Source organism: Drosophila busckii, chromosome 3L (genome assembly GCF_011750605.1).
Source record: "Drosophila busckii strain San Diego stock center, stock number 13000-0081.31 chromosome 3L, ASM1175060v1, whole genome shotgun sequence".
Lineage (NCBI taxonomy): Eukaryota > Metazoa > Arthropoda > Insecta > Diptera > Drosophilidae > Drosophila > Drosophila busckii.
In genome coordinates this window covers 13,516,472-13,536,443 of record NC_046606.1, presented here as the reverse complement: position 1 = coordinate 13,536,443, position 19,972 = coordinate 13,516,472, and the positions used below count along the sequence as shown (strand labels likewise).

General features: G+C 41.7%; 4 protein-coding genes across 4 annotated transcripts; 2 read left to right on the top strand and 2 right to left on the bottom strand.

Annotated features, from left to right (window-relative positions):
- Window positions 1-630: 630 nt before the first annotated feature.
- On the bottom strand, window positions 631-1,164 carry LOC108598497. The gene is made up of 2 exons (XM_017985165.2): window positions 1,113-1,164; window positions 631-1,052 (listed from the first exon to the last, which is right to left on the bottom strand). The coding sequence occupies exons 1-2, from the start codon at window positions 1,162-1,164 to the stop codon at window positions 664-666; spliced, it is 441 nt and encodes a 146-aa protein (XP_017840654.2). The 3' UTR covers window positions 631-663.
- Window positions 1,143-4,501, bottom strand: LOC108598496 (fibroin heavy chain). Its single transcript, XM_017985164.2, has 4 exons — window positions 4,199-4,501; window positions 3,274-3,411; window positions 2,587-2,768; window positions 1,143-2,536 (listed from the first exon to the last, which is right to left on the bottom strand). Exons 1-4 carry the CDS (start codon window positions 4,309-4,311, stop codon window positions 1,254-1,256), a joined length of 1,716 nt encoding a protein of 571 aa, XP_017840653.2. The 5' UTR covers window positions 4,312-4,501; the 3' UTR covers window positions 1,143-1,253.
- Window positions 4,502-5,945: 1,444 nt separating this feature from the next.
- On the top strand, window positions 5,946-7,215 carry LOC108598053. The gene is made up of 3 exons (XM_017984668.2): window positions 5,946-6,123; window positions 6,186-6,508; window positions 6,928-7,215. Exons 1-3 carry the CDS (start codon window positions 5,946-5,948, stop codon window positions 7,213-7,215), a joined length of 789 nt encoding a protein of 262 aa, XP_017840157.2.
- Window positions 7,216-9,292: 2,077 nt separating this feature from the next.
- Window positions 9,293-18,792, top strand: LOC108599660 (2-oxoglutarate dehydrogenase-like, mitochondrial). Its single transcript, XM_017987726.2, is given in 13 exon segments — window positions 9,293-9,379; window positions 10,863-10,980; window positions 11,072-11,209; window positions 11,271-11,450; window positions 13,027-13,129; window positions 13,753-13,831; window positions 13,890-14,301; window positions 14,360-15,228; window positions 15,291-15,964; window positions 15,967-16,184; window positions 16,252-16,406; window positions 17,374-17,646; window positions 18,605-18,792. Coding segments are annotated over 12 exon segments (3,297 nt in total). The 5' UTR covers window positions 9,293-9,379; window positions 10,863-10,884; the 3' UTR covers window positions 18,705-18,792.
- The last annotated feature ends 1,180 nt before the right edge of the window (window positions 18,793-19,972 follow it).

The window sequence follows — 19,972 nt, the reverse complement described above, 5'->3', positions numbered from 1 at the left end:
ATGGTCACATGCTGAGGAGGCCACGCTGTGGGTAAATTTTGCTAATGGCTAGATAATAGATTAATCTACATTACAAACCAGTGCACAATTTAGCTGCAACATACTTTGTGGCGCATTGTCTATGTAACCCTGAAAGTATATTGCATTAATTTATAAGATAGTTCTAATGTGCAATTGATTTCTGATCTGCAAAAACCATAAATATTTAGAATAACTGTTTGCCAGTAGATCTAGCAAAATTATAATAAAAGTATTATTTGAACTATATTTATCCTAAATTTGTAGTTTATGCAATTTAATATAATAAAATAATACTTGACTTAAAGAAATGTATATTTATTTAAACATCTTATTTTCAAAAGCTTTATAAGACATAAATCAAAAGGCAAGGTAATTTGTCTAAAGAAAACTCTGAATGTTCACTAGAACTCATAGAAATATATTTTGCTGAAAATATTTAATAGGCAAATACCTCAAAAGACAATTTTCAGTTATTCAAATATTATTTTATCTGCTATATAAATAATATTTTTACAAGCTTTTCCTATTTCCGTCTCACTGCTAAACATCCGCTACAGTATTTCCAAAAACTATTCCATTTAAAAAACAAACAAAACTTTTTTGGCATAAACAATAACTCGTATATTTTGTTGAATGCTAAAGTTAGGCATACTGCCAAGCAGGTGCTGCTACTGTTTGGGTTTGTGCGCTGGGCTTGGCCAAATTGCCGCCCATGACCACGAAGCCAATGCCAGCGCCAGCTTTGTAGCTCAGCTCATGATAACCAGCCGCATCGTAGTAGGAATACTTGCCAAAGACAATGCCCTGATCATCTGTGTGCTGAGTGTGCGACATTTGTGCGGTGCTAAAGTCAATGGTGGGCTTAGACGCGGACGTGGGCGTAGCCAGTGGGGCGTGCTGCTCATAGTTGGGCGATAAATCATTGCGCCCATCCGTGTCGTAGGCCAGCTGCTGGCCATTGAACTGCATCCAAACTTGCGCGCTCTGCGCTAGCGTAAGACTTAGACTGATCAGCAGTAATCCAAGCAGCACTTCGTGCAAAATAAAAGACGCAGACAAAAGTAAACGTTCTATATATCACCCACACCCACCACAGCCCAGACCACAACTTTGTTTTAGGTTTCGCTTTTGTATTTTAGGCATAAATACTGTTACAGTTTACTTGTGGCGCCACCGCAGGCAGACCCAGTTTTAGTTTGCAATTTACTTAAGACTACGCCAGCTACTCGCAGCTAGTGCTCCCTGGAGGCGCTCAGCTCGGCAATCTCGTCCTGCCGCAGCGCCTCCGATGGCGACAAGTTGACGCGACCGCCCAGCGGCACCAGATCAATGTTCTGCACATGCGCGCGCACGCTCTGTCCCGGCGGCAGACCCACATACCACTTGCCCACATTCTTGATCACAGTGGAGTCGCGATGGCGCTGCACCCACTCACGATCCCGATCGATCTCCAGTATGCGATGATTGGCAGTGACCAGCGGCGGCAACGAGCCGCCCACATCGTCATCGTTCAGATTGTAGTTGTCACCCGGTCCACTAACAGCGGTGCTGCTGGGCAAGAAGTCCGCGCTAGCTGAAGCGCCACCAGCAGTGTTGAATCTATTGCGATTTCTGGTGCCACCGCGTGCTGGACTTGCAGCACCAGCTGCGCCACCACCTGGTCTGCGTGTTCTGCTGCCTGCTGTGCTGCTTTCCCTGAAGCCACCACCACCAGCAGTTGCGCTGCCAGTGCCGCCTCCAGCGCCACCACCGCCAGTGCCTCCATCATATCTGGTGCTGCCACGTTGCCCCTGTCCACCTGCTGCATAGCCACGTCTATCTTCTTTGCCTCTGCCTCCAGCTGAGCCGCTTGGTCCAACATCTTCACCATTGCCTGTGACATCATTGCCCAGCGCTTCGTCCTCAGCACCAAGATCGCTCTCCTCAATGGCAGTTCTGCTGCCTGCTGCTGACTTTACATAATCCGTGCCAGCTGCAGTGCCGCCGCGACCACCAGCAGGTCCAGAGCCGACAGCACTGGCACCTGCACCGCTTGTGCCTCCGCCGCCCCCGCCTCCCAATCTACCACCTGCACCTCTGCCAAAATCATTTGCCAAGCGGAAATCTGTGTCGCTCAAGCGAAAGTCTGCCACCGAAGGATTATTATGCGTGCCAGGACCCACACGATTGTTCACCACTCTGTAGCCTATGCCTGCACCCGCAATATACTCCACAGTGCGCTGCACGCCCTTGTCATCCAGAAAGGAGTAAGTGCCACGCACCAAACCGTCCGAGGCACGACTTTCGGCACGTCGATGATCCGGGCCAGCTGCTATCAGCTTATAAGTGCCCGCTGGACCACGTTGCACCGACATCTTGCCACGCGTTCTGGGCGGCGCCTTGTACAGCGGATTGGCATAGCCAACACTGATGGGATTATCCGGCACCGCATTGGAGATCTCAAAGCCAGTGCCGGCGCCAGCTGCATAACGCACGCTATGACGCTCACCCACATCATCCAGGTAGGAATAAAGACCTGCAGTTAATGAAATGATGAGTAAGCCACGTTAAGGTGAACTTACTTACCTCTCACTCTATTGGTGGCATCATTCTCCTCGCTGCGCGACTGATCTGGTGTGCGAAAGCTGAAGCTATAGGATGGATCGTCATAAGGATCAGCAAGCGGATCATCGGGACTGCCACGTGGACGCACCGGATACTGCGCCAAGTCCATTTTGCGATGAATCTTAGGGCCGTTTACGCGAAAGCTGCGAGAGAGTCAAACCGATTAATTGGCTGTGAAACTTGGCTCAGATTTTGTCACTGGACAATTTGGATACTCATTTGCTATCTGATGATCTTGCACGTCATTGCTTTGATTAGCATTGCCACATCGCGCTTCAGTCAGAAATTAAGCGACTTTTAATCTAACGCTGTGCATCTTAATGAATTTTCCGAACGGCAAAACAAACAAACACAATTTGTTAACAGTTTTTTGTTTTCTCAACGTACCGGAGATTGCAAAAAGCAAAGCAACAACAGTAGATACAATTGTAACTCGTTTAGGTAACGTTCGCTTGAATGTGTTAGAACCGTTTCGACTTCAACTTTGACTGCGTGCCACGCTTCAGTGGCGCCTCAGCGCCGTCACCGTCACCGGAAGCCTCAGGCGAACCAATAACTCACTTGGCTACCGCACTTTACCCAACATCGACTGCTGCTCGTTTGTCTGTCTGTCTGTCTATTTGTTTGTTGTTGTTGCGGTTTACTCACCCACGTGGTCCGGTTGTATAAACGGTCTCTTCGATTTGGCCGCTCGCTGGACTACGCGAACCATAACGACCTCGCACTGTGTTGTCTGGAGTGCCGGAGGCGCTATGATAGTAGCCGCCAATGTCATCATTTGCATGTCTATTCCATAAGTAATTGCGTGTTGCCCATGCGTGGTAAGCGTTAAACGTTTCGCAGCAATAGAAGATACAAATAGCAGTTTGGTTTTTAGAGTTAAAAAGAGAGCGGTGAGGGGGGGGAAAGATGCAATTGTTACGCTTGCCAAACGCCGTTAAAAAGGTGCGAAAAATATTTGCAAAGCCAAACAAGAAAGAGCCAGAGCGTGTTACATTTGTTTATCACAAGGTGTTAACCATAGATAATTAAGTGATTTGTTTGATTTTGTTGCTAAAGACAAGACATGCTATGCTTATGTTAGTATGTATTAAACCTATGTGTATTTATAACCTTACCAAGAAATATTCAAGCTTTACATTTTTGAGAAAAATTCATATAATTTATGAAACAAATATTTTCTATTTAAGCTTTTAATTAGTATTTAAATTTAACTTTAGTGTATATAATTTTTCTAAATTTATAAGCTTTTGTAATTTGTTCTTTATTATTTAATAAGTCAATAGCTTTAGCAAGGACTCTGCATCGAGTTAGACACTTTTGAAGTTTTTAAAATTTTCTAGTAAAATGTTCTCGCTCTTAGCTTAGTCTGTTAGTTACTATAATAATTAATTGCAAACCAATATTTCTTTAAAGCTTAGCTATACATTTAGTAAAATTTGAAATTTAGTTAAGCCGAGTTTTTAAATTTTCCACTTGAACTAAGTCTAACTTTTATTTCGCATGTAATGTCCTTTTGCACAGTTAATGTCCTTAAATGTTTAATTTATTTTTAATTAAATTTACACAATACCGAAATTGAAACGATCCATCTGCATTTATAGTATTATATTCGATATCAGCGAGCACAGGATAACCAAAGTAGCCCAAGGAGGCGCAAAAAATTAAACACAACAGTCGCTGCATTTCTAAATTTGAAGAGCCGCTTGCTAAACTAAACGTTTGTCAAACAAATTAAGCGCGCATCCTGCACAGTTGCAGCAGCTACAGGTAACAATCAATATACTGAACGGACGTTTAACTTTAGTCAGCGATTAGCAGCAGCAGCAATGGAGCAACGAGAAGAACAGCGAGCGAGCAACGCGACGTAGTTGATGACGACGACTGAATGCGCCAGAGCGTTAGACCTTCGGTATTTAAATACGATTCTCAGGCGAGGCAGCGAACGGTGGCTAGCAGCTGGCACTTGTCTCACCTGACCACCCACCACAGTGGCACGAAGATGAAACAGCAGCAACAACAACAACATTTGTGTGCAAATTGCGTTACAAGAAATTTGTGAGGCGAACTTGAAGTGAATGCACGGTGCACGGGGCGGGGGTGGGACGTGCGCGGAAGCTGAGAGAATTTGTTCTAATGATGGACACGCAAGTGCTGTGTTCTGCTAACTGCAACAAGTTGTGGCTGCTGCTGCTGTGGCTGCTGTTGCAAGTTGCTTGTTTAGAATGTTCAGCTGGCAAGAGAAAGAGAATGTCGCCTTGTTCGAGTAAATTGCCAGCAGGAGTAGTAGTGGAGACAAGTCGTGGTCTAGGTCGCAGCTGTCTGTCAATTAGTTGTACATCGTGCATGCAGCTTCCTGTTCGTGCCACCAAAGCAGACCATTGACAACTATGTATGCCACAAGCGGCAGCGAACCAGCAGCAGCAGCAGCAGCAGCAGCAGCCTGAGCATTGAACTCTTGAGCAAATTTTCAATTTTCATATGGCACGCCCCCAGGCAAATCGCGAGACACAGTTAACGGTGTCTAGAGCCGATTATAAATTCGCTGCACTGCGCAGAGTCTAGGTCAGTGTTAGCTTTGTGTGTTGCATTATGCAATTATGTTGCTGCTGGCAATTACGTGACGCTGACGCTGGTGCAGGAAAAATTCAAGCCGCCACAATTTCCGCCTAGGATGTGGCCGAAAAGTTCTGAGCCACAACGTATTTAATGAGCGTAATTAGCGAGCGCAGAGCAACTGCCAAGACCAAGTTATTGGCCATTGTTCTCGAGCGAGCGAGCGGCAGGAAAATATGTCAAATATTTTGATTAGAGCACCGCATGAAGTTCTAAAACGAAAGACTTAAGACACAAACAAACCTGCTCGTTGCTGCTACGCAGCAGCGCTTAACTGTATGATTTACGGCTGCTGATAATCTTTATTATAGCTTAATTTAATAAAGTTAGTTTAGCGTAATGTTCTTGCTGAAGAATTATGCGGAAGACTCTTGTGTTTGAATTGAAATTGAAACGCAGAATTGAGAAATAAATAAAGACGACGCCACTGTGTAAGGACAAGTTGACGCTCTGGCGGCCACAACCAGTTGCTTGATGCAGTTGCCATTGAACCACATACCCATAAAGCAAAACTGGAAATATCATATGCGTTTTCACTGCCAAGCAAAAAGGCCTTACCACTCATCCTGCCAGTTGTTGTTGTTGTTGTTGCAGCTGCTGCTGTGAAAAGTGAAAATGCTTTCGTTTTCATTTGGAAAATTTTGCAATTGCATTCAATTGCTGTTGGGCAAACCAAGCGTACAGTTCGTTGCAGCGCGTTCATTATGAAAATTACACACTTTTTGCATATACTCTATGTCGTCACAGCGATTAAGGCACACAACTATATAATACGCTATGAGGCGCAAAAGGCGCGCTGCTTGAATCCGCCGAGAACAGCGCGGCGCGTGGAGTCGGTCATCAGTTATTGCCAGGATGAGGTGAAGAACAAGCTGGTGAGCGGTAAGTCAACTGCAGCTTCATTAGTGTCAGTCTTCTGATCTACAAGTTGTCCCCAACACTAGAGGCCTATGAGATACTCAAGGAGCAGGTGTCGCCAACGCAGCCTGTGCACAGCTCCCATGACGACGACATTGAGTTCATAGAGTCCGTTGAATGGCCGCCCGTGCACAGCGAGGTTATACTGGAGCAACCGCCCACAGAGGCAGCAGCAGCAGCAGCAGCAGCAGCGCATAATGCCAGTCAGTATGAGTACATCATCTATGACGAGCCGCAGCCACATCGGCGCATGGCGCGTCTGCTGCGCAGCATACGACGCCTGGATGTGACCAGCGCTGGCATTTATCATCCCACGCTGGTGCCGCTGGAAGACAAACGCATTGCGGGCGTAAGTAACAAATGTTGTGCCTGTCCTTTTTGCTAACATAATCTTAAAGTTAAAGTTCGTTTGCATTTCTCTTGCTAATGCCATTTTGCTTGCAACTGCAACTCGCGCAATTAAGTTCAATGGCAGCAATTAAAAACACGTCTTCTACCCCCTTCCCACGCCCCCTTGGCCATGCCAAACAAAAGTCAGGGCTGTTGCTTAGCGCTTAGACAATTGAAAGAAAAGCACAAATTGCATTCGTGGCTGTTGAGTTTCAGTTTTTTTTTCACACACAGCAACTGCTGAATTTTATGGCTGAAAAGTACATTTTATAGTTTTGCATTTTAATACACATTAGCTGCTTTTTATGCATCAGCAAATTGAATGCTAATGCTTTGGCTTGCGAGTATTTATTGTTATTATTGTTGCTGCTTTTGCAGTGCTTGCTGCACTGTGTCTATGCCAAGAACAACGCGATCGACAGCAAGGGCTGGCCCACACTGGACGGTCTGGTGGACTTCTACTCCGAAGGAGTTAACGAGCACGGGTTCTTTATGGCCACGCTACGCTCGGTGAATCTCTGTCTGCGAGCCATGACCAGCAAGTATAAGGTAAACCGCCATCATCTGCCCCAGAAAGGGGAGAGCTGCGACCTGGCCTTTGATGTTTTTGATTGCATATCGGATCAAATCACGGGCTACTGCTTAGATCAATATAGCCAATATTAATGCGTTGTTAGTTGTTCTCAGTATTTATTTATTTATTCTAATAAATTATTATATTTTTGCGTCTCTGTTACTTTTTAAAGCGCATTATGTATCGCCTTCAGGTAAAATTGAACTTGACATGTCCAGCAAACTTGTTGCCTAAGTCACTTTTGCGCAACAAAACGATAATATATTTTTAGGGCGACTGGGTTGTTGTCTTGGCTAAGAAAATGTCAAGCTCGAACATCGATATCGTTTGAGTCGAACATCGGTTCTCTCGCTTGCACAATTGCTCATACAATTGTAACGAACCTGCTTGAACATCGCCTCTTCTCACTCGCGCGATTCTAAGAAATTGTTGTTGAAAATAAGGTGGTTGTGCCGAATTGTGCGTGATTTTTTATTTATAAAAACGCAATAAATAGGTAAATAATACGTTGTCACGAGTGTATAATTGTGCAATTGTTAAGTATAAATTGTTTTTAAAGTGTTAACACTGCACTGCAAGCTGCAAAAAGAAATTTACAGCTAACTAGGTCAAAGAGTGAAATGTGAATCAGCCACAAGTTATTGTTTTAATAAATAAACTGTGCGTAAGCCAATAAGAATTCAATAAGAATAAAAGTGCAAGCACAGCAATATTGCAATTTTTCGTAACAATTTAATAGTGAAGGCTTATATAATTAAAGTGCAAGGTGGGCGTTTGTCTTATGCGCCTGCGCTTCAATCCAAATACAAAAGTGAAATTTTCCAATTGACTGCCGGTTCTACGTCACATGGTCTCAAAAATAAATAAGTAAATACTAATGCAATGGTGACGCAATTTTTGCAGTGTTGTTGCCGCGTGTACTTTTTCCGCCATTCGCTTGAAGTATGAATCATCCATCATGAAGCGGAGAACAACGTGCGTTTTTCTTGTTGCCCTTAGACGCGAGACCGCGTTGCCATTTAACAGCGAGTTTCTTATTCTTTGCATGTTGAAAGTTGTTAAAGTCGGGTAGCAACAGGTAGCTTCACTTTATTTTAACAAAACGATTAGCCAAAGTCTCGGGAAAGGCGCAAAGTCACAAAACCTTGTGCCATTGAACTGCACGCGGTCTGCTAATCCACCAATACAAGTGCTTAACTGTGCGTGCGTGTGTGTGTGTATTTCCAGCTAAAAGCTGTTTTTGCATGTGATGTGCTGCAGTTTGGGGGCTCGTCTGCCGCAGTTGCAGCTGCTGCTCATTGGAGACTTTCATATGGGAGACTTTCACTTGCAGGCGCGCATTTGAACTTGAAAAATTTAAGCGATTAAATAGCAAATGTATATACTAAAGATATTTGTATGAATTTTAATTTTTTGCTTATGTGATTCATAATGTGTGACCGACAGACGCGCTCTCCCTCTCCCATTTTTATTTTCATTGCCATTCGTTTAGTGCGGGCGGCAGAGTTTAAAAGACAGGCTGGTCGAATATGACGCTCATTCGCTGTTATTGGATATGTGCCGGACTTTGTATTGATTGTAAACAAAAAAGAGCACACACACATATACACAGACTCATATAAGCATACATGCATACACTTGCTGATAAGTGAAATCTTCATTGACGGTGTACTATGACTGATTGTTATCAGATAGTGTTTGCCCCCTTTACCAAAGTATATGTGTGCCTATATAGACATTCTATGTATATCTGAACGTAGATAAATACTTGTACATTATGCGTTGTCATGTGCCTTTTTATCGCACATTTTGCTTTTTTTAGCGTTCGGTTGAAAGTATAAAAAAACAAAACCAACTAGAAGTATATTAAAGTGAGCTATACGACTAACAAATACGCTACAGCAATTGGGATCAAGATGATGCTGCACATTAAAGTAAATTGTCTGATTCAAATCGTAAATTTATGTTTATTTCAATTTTTATTATATTTTGAGGCTGTTCTGCAGTCGCATATGCTTCACTTATTAAAGGGCATTTGAAATTGTTTCGATTTCTAAAAATTGTTGTCTGTATTAGTGTATATAGCTTTCATTGCTGCACACACACACACACACTCACAGACAGACATTCCGCTCCGTGATCGGCTGCTATCTTTCGGCTGCGCTGTCGCTCAGCATTTTAGTCGACGCGTAGTGCTCAACACGAATATACCGTTTTGGCAGCGTATCTGTCAGATACGACAAGCACATATATACGGTTGGTTTCCAAAAGTAAACGGTTTGCTTATATACTATATATACGCACATATAAACGAATTATTGAACCAAGTGCAGTGCTAAATTTGAAGTACCTCAAAATATTTCAACAATTTCAGCCTCAATTTCAAATGAAAAACTGATTATTTAATCATAATTGATTTAATTTGTAGCGCTCACAAACTAATTAGCTAGACTGACATATAGTTATGACAACAATGTGATGAGTTCGCTCTCGAGCGTGTATATTTTTCAAATTTTTTCTTCTGCACTTATGTAATCTGTTTTCGTAACGCAGGCGTCGACGCCGAAGCAAACGCTGGCAGCGCAAAAAAAAATACACATATAATTGCAAGAAAAACAGTTTTGTGAAAAACAAAACAAAAAAGCAACAAATAGATAAATAACGGCACAAACAAACACACACATGCAGCGAAGAGCTCAGAAAGAGATGCAACTAGCTTTTGTGCTTGTAAATTGAATTTAGAGATAACTCGTGTAGCAGTTCGTGTTGTAATCATTTCAGTTGCAGCACTTTGAAATAGAGAGACACAGTGACCGCTCCAAACTGGTTTTCAAGACCCCACACTCCACTCCCACTAACCCACATATGGAAAACATTGTCTCTCGAGTGAGACACTCGCTCTGGTCAATGAAACAAATTACGTGCGTCTGGCGTAGACAACCACGCGTTTGTTGATAAGAGCATGTGACCTGGGAAGGTTCTTTTGGCCCAAACAACAGCAGGCACACCCTTCTTTTGTTAACGCATTTGCTTATCAATGTGCATAGTTTGATTCATAATTCCAGGCACGCACTTGAATTTAGCAAGGTTACGTGGCATGATTTAGAATGCGTCTCTAGTTGGTTATCTTAGGCAAATTGGGTTAATCTGTGTCGACACATAAAGCAAAGCAAACAACTACAGCAACAATATATTGTTTAAAATCAGGCTGACAATTGCGCATTAAACATTTACTCTCATCACCTACACATACATACATACATATGCAAAAAGTTGTATATAACAGTGCAAATGAGTTTTTGGCAATCTTTCAAAGCGAACGCAAGTCTAAACGCCAAACGCAAACGATCAAGCGCAAAGAAAAAAAAACACGTCAATGTGACGTCATAGACAGAGCAGCAGCAGCAAGCAAACAGTCACGTGTGTATGCGTTTGTTAGTGTGTGTAAAGTCTGCCAGAGACTAGACTATATATTTGCATATACATATTATAGTAGTAGTTTAAAGTTATAGGCTTGTTATGTTAATGGCTTACCAACTTTTAGCAGTTGCTGCTTGGGTACTTTTCGTATTTCATAATCAAGCAACAAGTTTCCAATCGAATTGGTGACGTAAAAACATTTGTCACTTGTATAACGCCATGCACTAGGCAATAACTTGGCTTATCAGCAGCGTTGCTACACTCTAGACTCAACTATTGCTGTAACACTAATTTGGTTACTGTCTATTTTTAATTGCAGTTCTATTTTGTAAAGCTACAAAATGCATAGAGCACACACGGCCTTTAGTCTGGCGTTATCGCCTATGGCGCATAAAAATTTTGCCACTTGGTTGCTCAACAGCAGCAGCAGTAAAAAGGTAAGTTATCAATCAAACAATCTATCAAACAAACAAACAATATGTTGAATCAAGATCAATTTTAATTGGGTTTTTTTATTATTGTGCGTAGCTCTTCAAGGCCAGCGCTGCAGCCGCTGTGCGCACCTATAACTCTGCTGCCGCTGAGCCTTTTGCCAATGGCAGCACCGCTACCTATGTGGAGGAGATGTACAACGCCTGGCTAAGGGATCCCAGCTCAGTGCACACTGTGAGTACGAAAAGTTATTAGAATAATGCGCCAAACTAATCTTTCTGCCATTTGCTTCTAGTCCTGGGATGCCTATTTTCGCAGCAACAGCTATGTGAGTCCGCCTAATTTGGCGCCCGTGCAGGCCAATACGTTGCCGCTGACCGCCTTCAACTTTGGCGGTGCTGTCGGCGGCGCTGCGCCCGACTCCAAGACCATCGATGATCATTTGGCCGTGCAGGCCATCATTAGAAGCTATCAGGTATGCGTCAATAGGATCCGTAGCCAAGCGCACAGCACACCTACAATGATATTTTACTATATATGTAAAAGTTGAGATTGCAGCCGCAAAAAGAGCGTACAATTTGTTGGCGTTGTTCTCCTGTTCTTATTATTTGTTCTTATTGTTTCTGTAAACGTTTTATTTTGATTCACATTTAGGTTCCGATTAATTGTTTATTAAACATTTTAGAGTTGAGTTTGAGCGCGCCCGCCCCCTACCTCGTTTGTGTGCCTAGCAGAGCTTTAATTATCCCACACACACACACACACATGTAAACACATTTAGTAGCTTCTTGGTTTTATGCCCCGCCAGAGAAATCCCAAACCACTGCGCTCATCACATTGTAGTTTACATGTTAAATCAAAAGCATTTTAGATTTGTTTACACACACACACAGTCATGCATACATTTAAAACATGTGGGACTTACACTAGTAGTTTAGTCTTTATGTTTTCTATATTAGCTGAGCGCATATATCTTTTTGTTTAATTATGGTTAGCGCACAAACTTTGTTACTTTTTGGATCCCTGCAATTTGTAGCTAGTCGAGAATTCAAAACATTCCAATAACACTTGCAAATACATTAAGCAAATATATATAATCAAACCTTATATATCAATAACTATGTATGTACCATAGTCACGTGGTCATTTGGCTTCTGATCTGGATCCACTTGGAATTTTAACACGCGAAAAAACCGTTTGCAAGGATGGCCTTGCACGTCGCGCTAACGAAGATGTGCTCAGGCAGCATTCTGGGTTTTTGTTTGGTAAATTCTTTTTGCAAAAACTTCAACAACAACAACAACACAAGCTAACAACACACACACATACATACATACTTAGACTTGCACCGCCTCTCTCTCTAAAAACACCCCCTACTCTGTATCAAACTGCACCACCCACTCTCATACCACCCACAATGCACACGCAATAAATATTATAACGTTTTGTTAGCGCTTTCAATGACAATTTAACCCCCCAAACTATAAGATAACAACTGAAATTCGGAGTTGATGAGGCCACAGGCCACTTTTGTATTATTAGTCCATAGCTAGTTAGCGAGTGTTTCTCTCTATGTCAAGAGTTCAAATTCTAGTTTTAAGTGTAATTTTTGGTGTTTGGCTTTTCTCTCTCTCTCTATTCTTATACTCTTTGTTGTCTTTTGTGCACTCTCTCTAGAGTTTTGTTCTTGCTTTGAGTTGTGTTTATATTTAACAACAAATACACTTACGTCGCTCTAATTACGCTTTTTTGTGTACTCTGCTTAAATCTTAATTTTATTTTAAGCTATATAATTTATTAATATTTCTTACATTTTTTTTTTTCTGTTTATTTTTTATATATGTAATCGCTTCCTAACCCCAACACAAAAAACAAATCTGCAATCAAAACGCAATATGTAAAATTCGTATAAAACAACGTTTAAAATTTACAAAAATTCCAAATTCTCTTTCTCTTATATTATGTGTGTAAAAACAAAACGAAACGAAATCGAACCATTGTTAATATTACTTATAAACACAAACACAACCACACACACACACACATGTTAGATTCGAGGACATAATATTGCTCACCTCGATCCACTCGAAATTAATACACCAGATTTGCCTGGCAACTCCTCGACGAAATCCATTTACGCTAATTTCAGTTTTGGTAAGTAAGCTTAGAGCTCTAGTCAAAGTACCAAACCCTCCAACTACTATTTCCTTAACTACACACAAACACACACACACACAAACCTAAGTTCTGTAAACTACTATTTTTATTTTGTATATTGCAACAAAAAGAAAAGAAACTATCTTAATTACTATATGTTGTACTTTTCATGCACACAACCAATTAAAACTTAAAAAACAATTAAAACCCAATAATAGAGCCAAGTAAATATACTATGCAAATAATTATATTGCCCATATCAGTGTTATATATATATTGACTTATCTGTCTTGTCATAGTATTTATTAAGTATTATCGTTGCTGTTAATTATTGTCTGGTTTGCATGTTGTCAGAAAAATAATTTCCCACTTCACAACTATAAATTCTCCTTAGTGTTACATGAGAAGAAATGTAATTATTGCATGCCAGCAAACTGATAAATCTATAATGTATATATACAATACTCTTACCATCATTACACTCCGAATTTCAAATTTCAAACTCGCCTCTTAAACTAATTAGCCGCACTCTTAACCAAATTGCACTCTAACCTGTACATCTTTTGCTAATATGTAATTACTTTATAACCAAAAAAAATATGAAACAAATAAATAAACAGGCGAGCAGGATATGGAGCGTCAGTTCAAGCTGCCCAGCACTACATTCATTGGTGGTGATGAGGCCTCCTTGCCACTGAAGTAAGTCCGCAATTAATTACAATTGCATATTAATTCCAATTATATTGCGTATTTCCAGGGAAATTCTGAACCGCTTGGAGAACGTTTACTGCAACAAAATTGGCGTCGAGTTCATGTTCATCAACTCCTTGGAGCAGTGCAACTGGATTCGCAAGCGCTTCGAGACACCCGGTGTGCTCAACTTTTCGCCAGAGGAGAAGCGTTTGATACTCGCTCGCTTGACGCGCGCCACTGGCTTCGAGGCTTTCCTCGCCAAGAAATACTCATCGGAGAAACGTTTCGGTCTGGAGGGCTGTGAGATTATGATACCGGCGCTCAAGGAAATTATCGATGTCTCTACCGAGCTGGGCGTCGAGTCTGTCATCATGGGCATGCCACATCGTGGGCGTCTCAATACGCTGGCCAACGTTTGCCGCAAGCCGCTGAATCAAATCTTCACGCAGTTTGCCGGTCTGGAGGCTGCTGATGATGTGAGTAGCTCACAGTTTCTTTAAAGATCAGCCCTATAGTTTGTTGTATTTCATGCAGGGCTCTGGTGATGTCAAGTACCATTTGGGCACGTATATTGAGCGTTTGAATCGCGTCACAAACAAGAACATTCGCCTGGCTGTGGTGGCCAATCCCTCTCACTTGGAGGCTGTCGATCCAGTGGTGCAGGGCAAGACACGTGCCGAGCAGTTCTATCGCGGCGATCAGGAGGGCAAGAAGGTCATGTCCATACTCATTCATGGTGATGCTGCCTTCTGCGGTCAGGGTGTGGTCTATGAGACGATGCACTTGTCGGATCTGCCCGACTACACGACGCACGGCACCATCCACGTGGTGGCCAATAACCAGATTGGCTTCACTACCGATCCACGTTTCTCGCGCTCCTCGCCCTACTGCACAGATGTCGCGCGTGTCGTAAATGCGCCCATTTTCCATGTGAACGCCGATGATCCCGAGGCTGTTATGCATGTGTGCAAGGTTGCCGCCGAGTGGCGTGCCACCTTCCACAAGGATTGCGTCATTGACTTGGTTGGCTATCGTCGCAATGGCCACAACGAGATTGATGAGCCCATGTTCACGCAGCCGTTGATGTACCAGAAGATTCGCAAGCATAAGAACTGCTTGGATCTGTATGCGGATAAGCTGATTGCTGAGGGCACTTGCACCGCCGAGGAGGTCAAGTCTGTGGCCGCCAAGTATGAGAACATTTGCGAGGAGGCCTTTGCTCTGGCCAAGACCGAGACGCATGTCAAGTACAAGGACTGGTTGGACTCGCCCTGGTCTGGCTTCTTCGAGGGCAAGGATCCCTTGAAGGTGGCGCCCACTGGTCTCAAGGAGGAGACGCTCATACACATTGGCAATCGCTTCTCGTCGCCACCACCCAATGCAGCTGAATTTGTGATTCACAAGTGCGTTTATTGTTAATTAATTAATTTGCTTATTTCATTAATTTGATATTTTGCTTTGGCAGAGGCTTGATGCGCGTCTTGGCTGCACGCAAGGCTATGGTGGATGAGAAGATGGCCGATTGGGCGTTGGGTGAAGCCATGGCCTTTGGCTCGCTGTTGAAGGAGGGTATTCATGTGCGTCTGTCTGGTCAGGATGTGGAGCGTGGCACGTTCTCGCATCGTCATCATGTGCTGCATCATCAGCTGGTGGACAAGGCCACCTACAACTCGCTGCAGCATATGTACCCCGATCAGGCGCCTTACTCTGTGTCCAACAGCTCGCTGTCCGAGTACGCTGTGCTGGGCTTTGAGCACGGCTACTCCATGACCAATCCCAATGCCTTGGTGTTGTGGGAGGCGCAGTTTGGTGACTTCAGCAATACAGCGCAGTCGATTATCGATCAGTTCATCTCCAGCGGTCAATCCAAGTGGGTGCGCCAGTCTGGTCTGGTTATGCTGTTGCCCCACGGCATGGAGGGCATGGGCCCTGAGCACTCGTCGTGCCGCCTTGAGCGTTTCCTGCAGATGAGCTCCGATGATCCCGACTACTTCCCACCCGAGTCGGATGATTTCGCCATCAGACAGCTGCACGACATTAACTGGATTGTGGCCAACTGCACGACGCCCGGAAACTATTTCCACATTATGCGTCGCCAGATTGCCATGCCCTTCCGCAAGCCTTTGATTCTCTGCACGCCAAATCGCTGCTGCGTCATCCAGAGGCCAAGAGTCCCTTCAGCGAGATGAGCGAGGGCAGCGAATTCCAGCGCATCATACCCGATCGTGGAGCTGCTGGTGAGAATCCCAGCAATGTGAAGAAGGTGGTCTTCTGCTCGGGTCGCGTCTACTACGATCTAACCAAGCACCGCGCCGAGAAGAAGCTGGAGAGTGATATTGCCATTGTGCGCGTGGAGCAAGTACGTCTAACCCAAGATATAATAGTAAACAGATCTTTGTTAATTTATATTTTTAATCGCCTGACAGATCTCGCCCTTCCCCTTCGATCTGGTCAAGGAGCAGGCGAATCTGTATGCCAACGCTGATCTTGTGTGGGCACAAGAGGAGCACAAGAACCAGGGCTGCTGGACCTATGTGCAGCCACGTTTCCTCACCGCACTCAACCACACTCGCGATGTCAGGTAGGTGTTTAGTTTTAAGGCAAAGTCCAAGCCCTGCTCTTTCTCTCTTTGGAGCACAACCAGCCGCACTCTTTATTCCAATTCTCTCTTTGGAATTTCTAGCTGCACTTTGCAGTTTTTAATCTCTGTTCGTTTCGATTATGTTGGTGCTCCACTCTCTGGCACCTTCTTTCTCTTTTGGTTTTTCTTCTTTAGTTTCTCTTGTACGATCAGTTTTGCCCTAACACCACATTTGTTTTAATTCTTTCACTCTCATTGCACTCTCTGCTTTAATCATCGCTTAGCTAATATATCTAATCAGCTTTTACTAAAGTATATAATTTTGAGAGCTGCGACTTTTCTATATAACTCTTACTGTTTCTCTATCTATATTTTTCTTTTTGGACATTTCTGTGCTTCTATTCTAAGCAGGCTCTATCTAGTCTTAGACCTTAACAGTATTACAACTGAACACAAACACACACACACATACATGTACACTACTGCCTTGATACAAATTTAAGCATCGTTTATAGATACAAAAAGACACTTCACAAATTTATTAAACTCAGCGTTAATTGGCTTTGTACGAATCAAGCGCACACATACACAGACATAAACATAATGTGAACAAATGAGTTCCACTACACCTATCATTTGATCAATTTGCATGGCTTTTTAAACATCATTTTGTTATTGAACAGAATAAACGTTAATTTCTGTTTTCTCTATATTTCCAAACTAAAACAGCAAGTATGTTGAGTTTTCAATAATTATTTTCGTTGTTTGTTTAATTATCCCTTGAATTCCTTAACCTGTATTTTCATACGAAATATTTCGTTCAATTATCAATTGGCAAAATAAATTAATTATATATGTATATCTGTCAAAATCAAATTGTAAAATCAACCAACCAAAATATGTGTCCTCTCTCTCTCTCTCTCTCTCTCTTTCTCTCTCTCTCTCTGTGTATGTGTTATTGTTACAGCCAAAGCGATGAACAATCCACCTACTCCAATACAACTAATACTAATAACGAATCTGATACCGATACCGATTCTGATTCAAAATCGAAACCCTGGCTAAGTCGCATGTTTGCTTCAAATCAATCAAGTGGTGCTGCAGACTCTGCCACGGCGACTGGCGAGTTTAATGCCGCCAAGCATTTTGATTTAAAGAATGTACGCCACGATTTCAATAGGCCCGCGGGCATTGCGGCCGCGCCAGGCGTGCGCAAGACAAAAACCGGACGTAAAATTAGGTGAGAGGGCCAAAAGCAACTGCCAATGCAAATGCAACTGCAAGTGCAACTACAACAACATACAAAGTTAGCCAAAAAGCAACTTGTATTGCATACTCGATGCGCGTCAATTTGAACTTACTCTTAACCTCAAAACTAAACATAAATATCTAACTGCAAATTAATAACTTTTAGCTCCAAAATTGTATCGAAATTAAATTTTTAATTTTCATAAAACGTTGTCTCTTCACCACGCTCTAAGAATTACTTGGAGCTCTCATTCCTGATTTATGTTTGTTTTGTTCTTCCCCCAAATCGCCTTTTGCATGAATTTTTTCTCTATTTGTTGCTGCTCTACAAATTACTACACATTTTTACTACTAAGCTGAACCCTATTAACTCTTTAACTCTCCAACTCTATTTGCTAATTGTGCAACCTACTTTTTGTATTAATGTCCTTTGTTTTTGTTCAAAGCACGCGCATTCTTGTTTGTATGTCTTACCTTACTTTATTCTTATTGTTTGCTCAGCGTTCTACATGCCGCCGCCGCCAGCTAACAAAACAAAAAATAAGATAAATTGTTTTGCTCATTTCATGTTTATGCGATATACACTGCCCCCCAACTCTTCCACACAATCTCAAAAGATAAAGTCCCCCCTCAAAGAATTTTGTGCAAAATTTATTTATTTTCATGATTCAATGCAAATATTTTGAAACCAATTTGGGTTGGGTTACGCCAGGGTATGCCCCTTTATTGAAGCTGTTGTCATTTACGCATTTTAACAAATTGCGCTTGCTCTCTAATTCTATTTATCATTTCCATTGCACATTTCTCATAACTGTGCTTAAGTTACATAAAAAATATAACATAATTTAGTGCACGTTTTCTAACCAAGGATATTGTGTATGTCTAGTACTCACCTTTAATCACACTTTTAAGCACTGTAATTAATTGTCTGCATTTTTAACTATTCACAGCTATGTGGGACGTGCGTCGAGCGCCTCCACGGCTACTGGCTCCAAGGCCCAGCACATTCGGGAGCTGAACGCGCTGCTCAACGATGCGATTTCGGTCTAAGCAGCACTCGAAGTTGGATTGTTTATTTTGATGTTGATGTTTTTTGAAGGAGATGAATATTAATTATGATTATATTTTGTAATAGAAACGTATGCAGACTCTTTGATACGATTTATTTCTGGCGAAATTTGTTAAGTGCATTGTGAAATATTAAATATTAGTTTAGTAAAATTGCAAACAAAACAAACAACCAACAACAAACCGTAACAAGAACACATAATGTTTAATGTTTAGCTCAGAAACTCAAAATCAAATCAAATCTTTAATGCAAAACTTGCAACAAATACTTACATATATATCTAGCGTAGTATTTGAAAGTCAGCGCAGCAAACTGCATAAAATCAATTTTTGCAAATGAATGAATGAATAAACCACACACACAGTTTCTAACTTTATTTTATTCTTACGTTTAATATTTATTTTTTATTGTATTATATAACGATAATATATGACTATCTCACAAACTAATGAAAGCAAGTTGTATCCAGCCACAGTGCTAAAAATGAAATCATTAAGTGTTTTTGTTTGCCTTTGCTTAAGTTGTAACATTTTGTTTAAATAAAAAATATATATATATATATATTTAATGTATGCAGTGATTTCATAGTTGCAAGCGCAATGGGCGTGGCAACGAAAGTTTATCAGGGATGTAACCGAGTATTTTGCATCACAACAAATGTAATTGAAATGCTTTAAATATTTGTACTATCAGCAGCTTTTTTTCGAGCATGTGTACTTAGAATTAAATTAAAAGCATATTTTGAAACGCGATTTACATGAGAACTATACATAACAATATTGATCTTTGGTTTTTGGCAACGTTTTTGTGCAGCAACAGTGCTAAAAAATATAAGTGCACCATTTTCTCGCACCAATATATGATATTGAACGTAGAGTGATAAGCACTATGCATAAATGCAAACTATTTTATAAAAAAAAAACTAAAGAAAGTAGCAGACTTATAGAGAGAGAGAGAGTATATGATGTGTGCATGGCGAGTTACTAGAACTTAACATTTACTCTAAAAACTTTTAAAATTTCTTAAATACAAAAAGCACTTTGCACCAACAAATATAAAATACTAAAGAACCCTTTGCTAAACAAGTTAAACAAAAGAAAAACAAATTTAGATACGAGTACGAGTATGTAAAAAGCAGTTTATGAATAAAAATTTAATTAAAATTAAGCAAACTTAAGTGTCTTTTTCAACTGGCGTACAGTGTTGCAAGAATAACTCGTTTTTCCCACAAGTATCATAGCAATTAGCT

What these genes read in the sequence shown, in the direction of transcription:
- LOC108598497 (XM_017985165.2), bottom strand. Translation starts at nt 1,164, where the DNA reads ATGCCTAAAATACAAAAGCGAAACCTAAAACAAAGTTGTGGTCTGGGC. An exon ending in AAGTTGTGGTCTGGGCTGTG is followed by an intron (nt 1,053 to 1,112) that starts GTGGGTGTGGGT and finishes TTTTGCACGAAG; the next exon opens with TGCTGCTTGGATTACTGCTG.
- LOC108598496 (XM_017985164.2), bottom strand. Translation starts at nt 4,311, where the DNA reads ATGCAGCGACTGTTGTGTTTAATTTTTTGCGCCTCCTTGGGCTACTTT. An exon ending in GATGGATCGTTTCAATTTCG is followed by an intron (nt 3,412 to 4,198) that starts GTATTGTGTAAA and finishes CTTATGGAATAG; the next exon opens with ACATGCAAATGATGACATTG. An exon ending in TATACAACCGGACCACGTGG is followed by an intron (nt 2,769 to 3,273) that starts GTGAGTAAACCG and finishes ACTCTCTCGCAG; the next exon opens with CTTTCGCGTAAACGGCCCTA.
- LOC108598053 (XM_017984668.2), top strand. Translation starts at nt 5,946, where the DNA reads ATGAAAATTACACACTTTTTGCATATACTCTATGTCGTCACAGCGATT. An exon ending in GAAGAACAAGCTGGTGAGCG is followed by an intron (nt 6,124 to 6,185) that starts GTAAGTCAACTG and finishes CCCCAACACTAG; the next exon opens with AGGCCTATGAGATACTCAAG. An exon ending in AAGACAAACGCATTGCGGGC is followed by an intron (nt 6,509 to 6,927) that starts GTAAGTAACAAA and finishes CTGCTTTTGCAG; the next exon opens with TGCTTGCTGCACTGTGTCTA.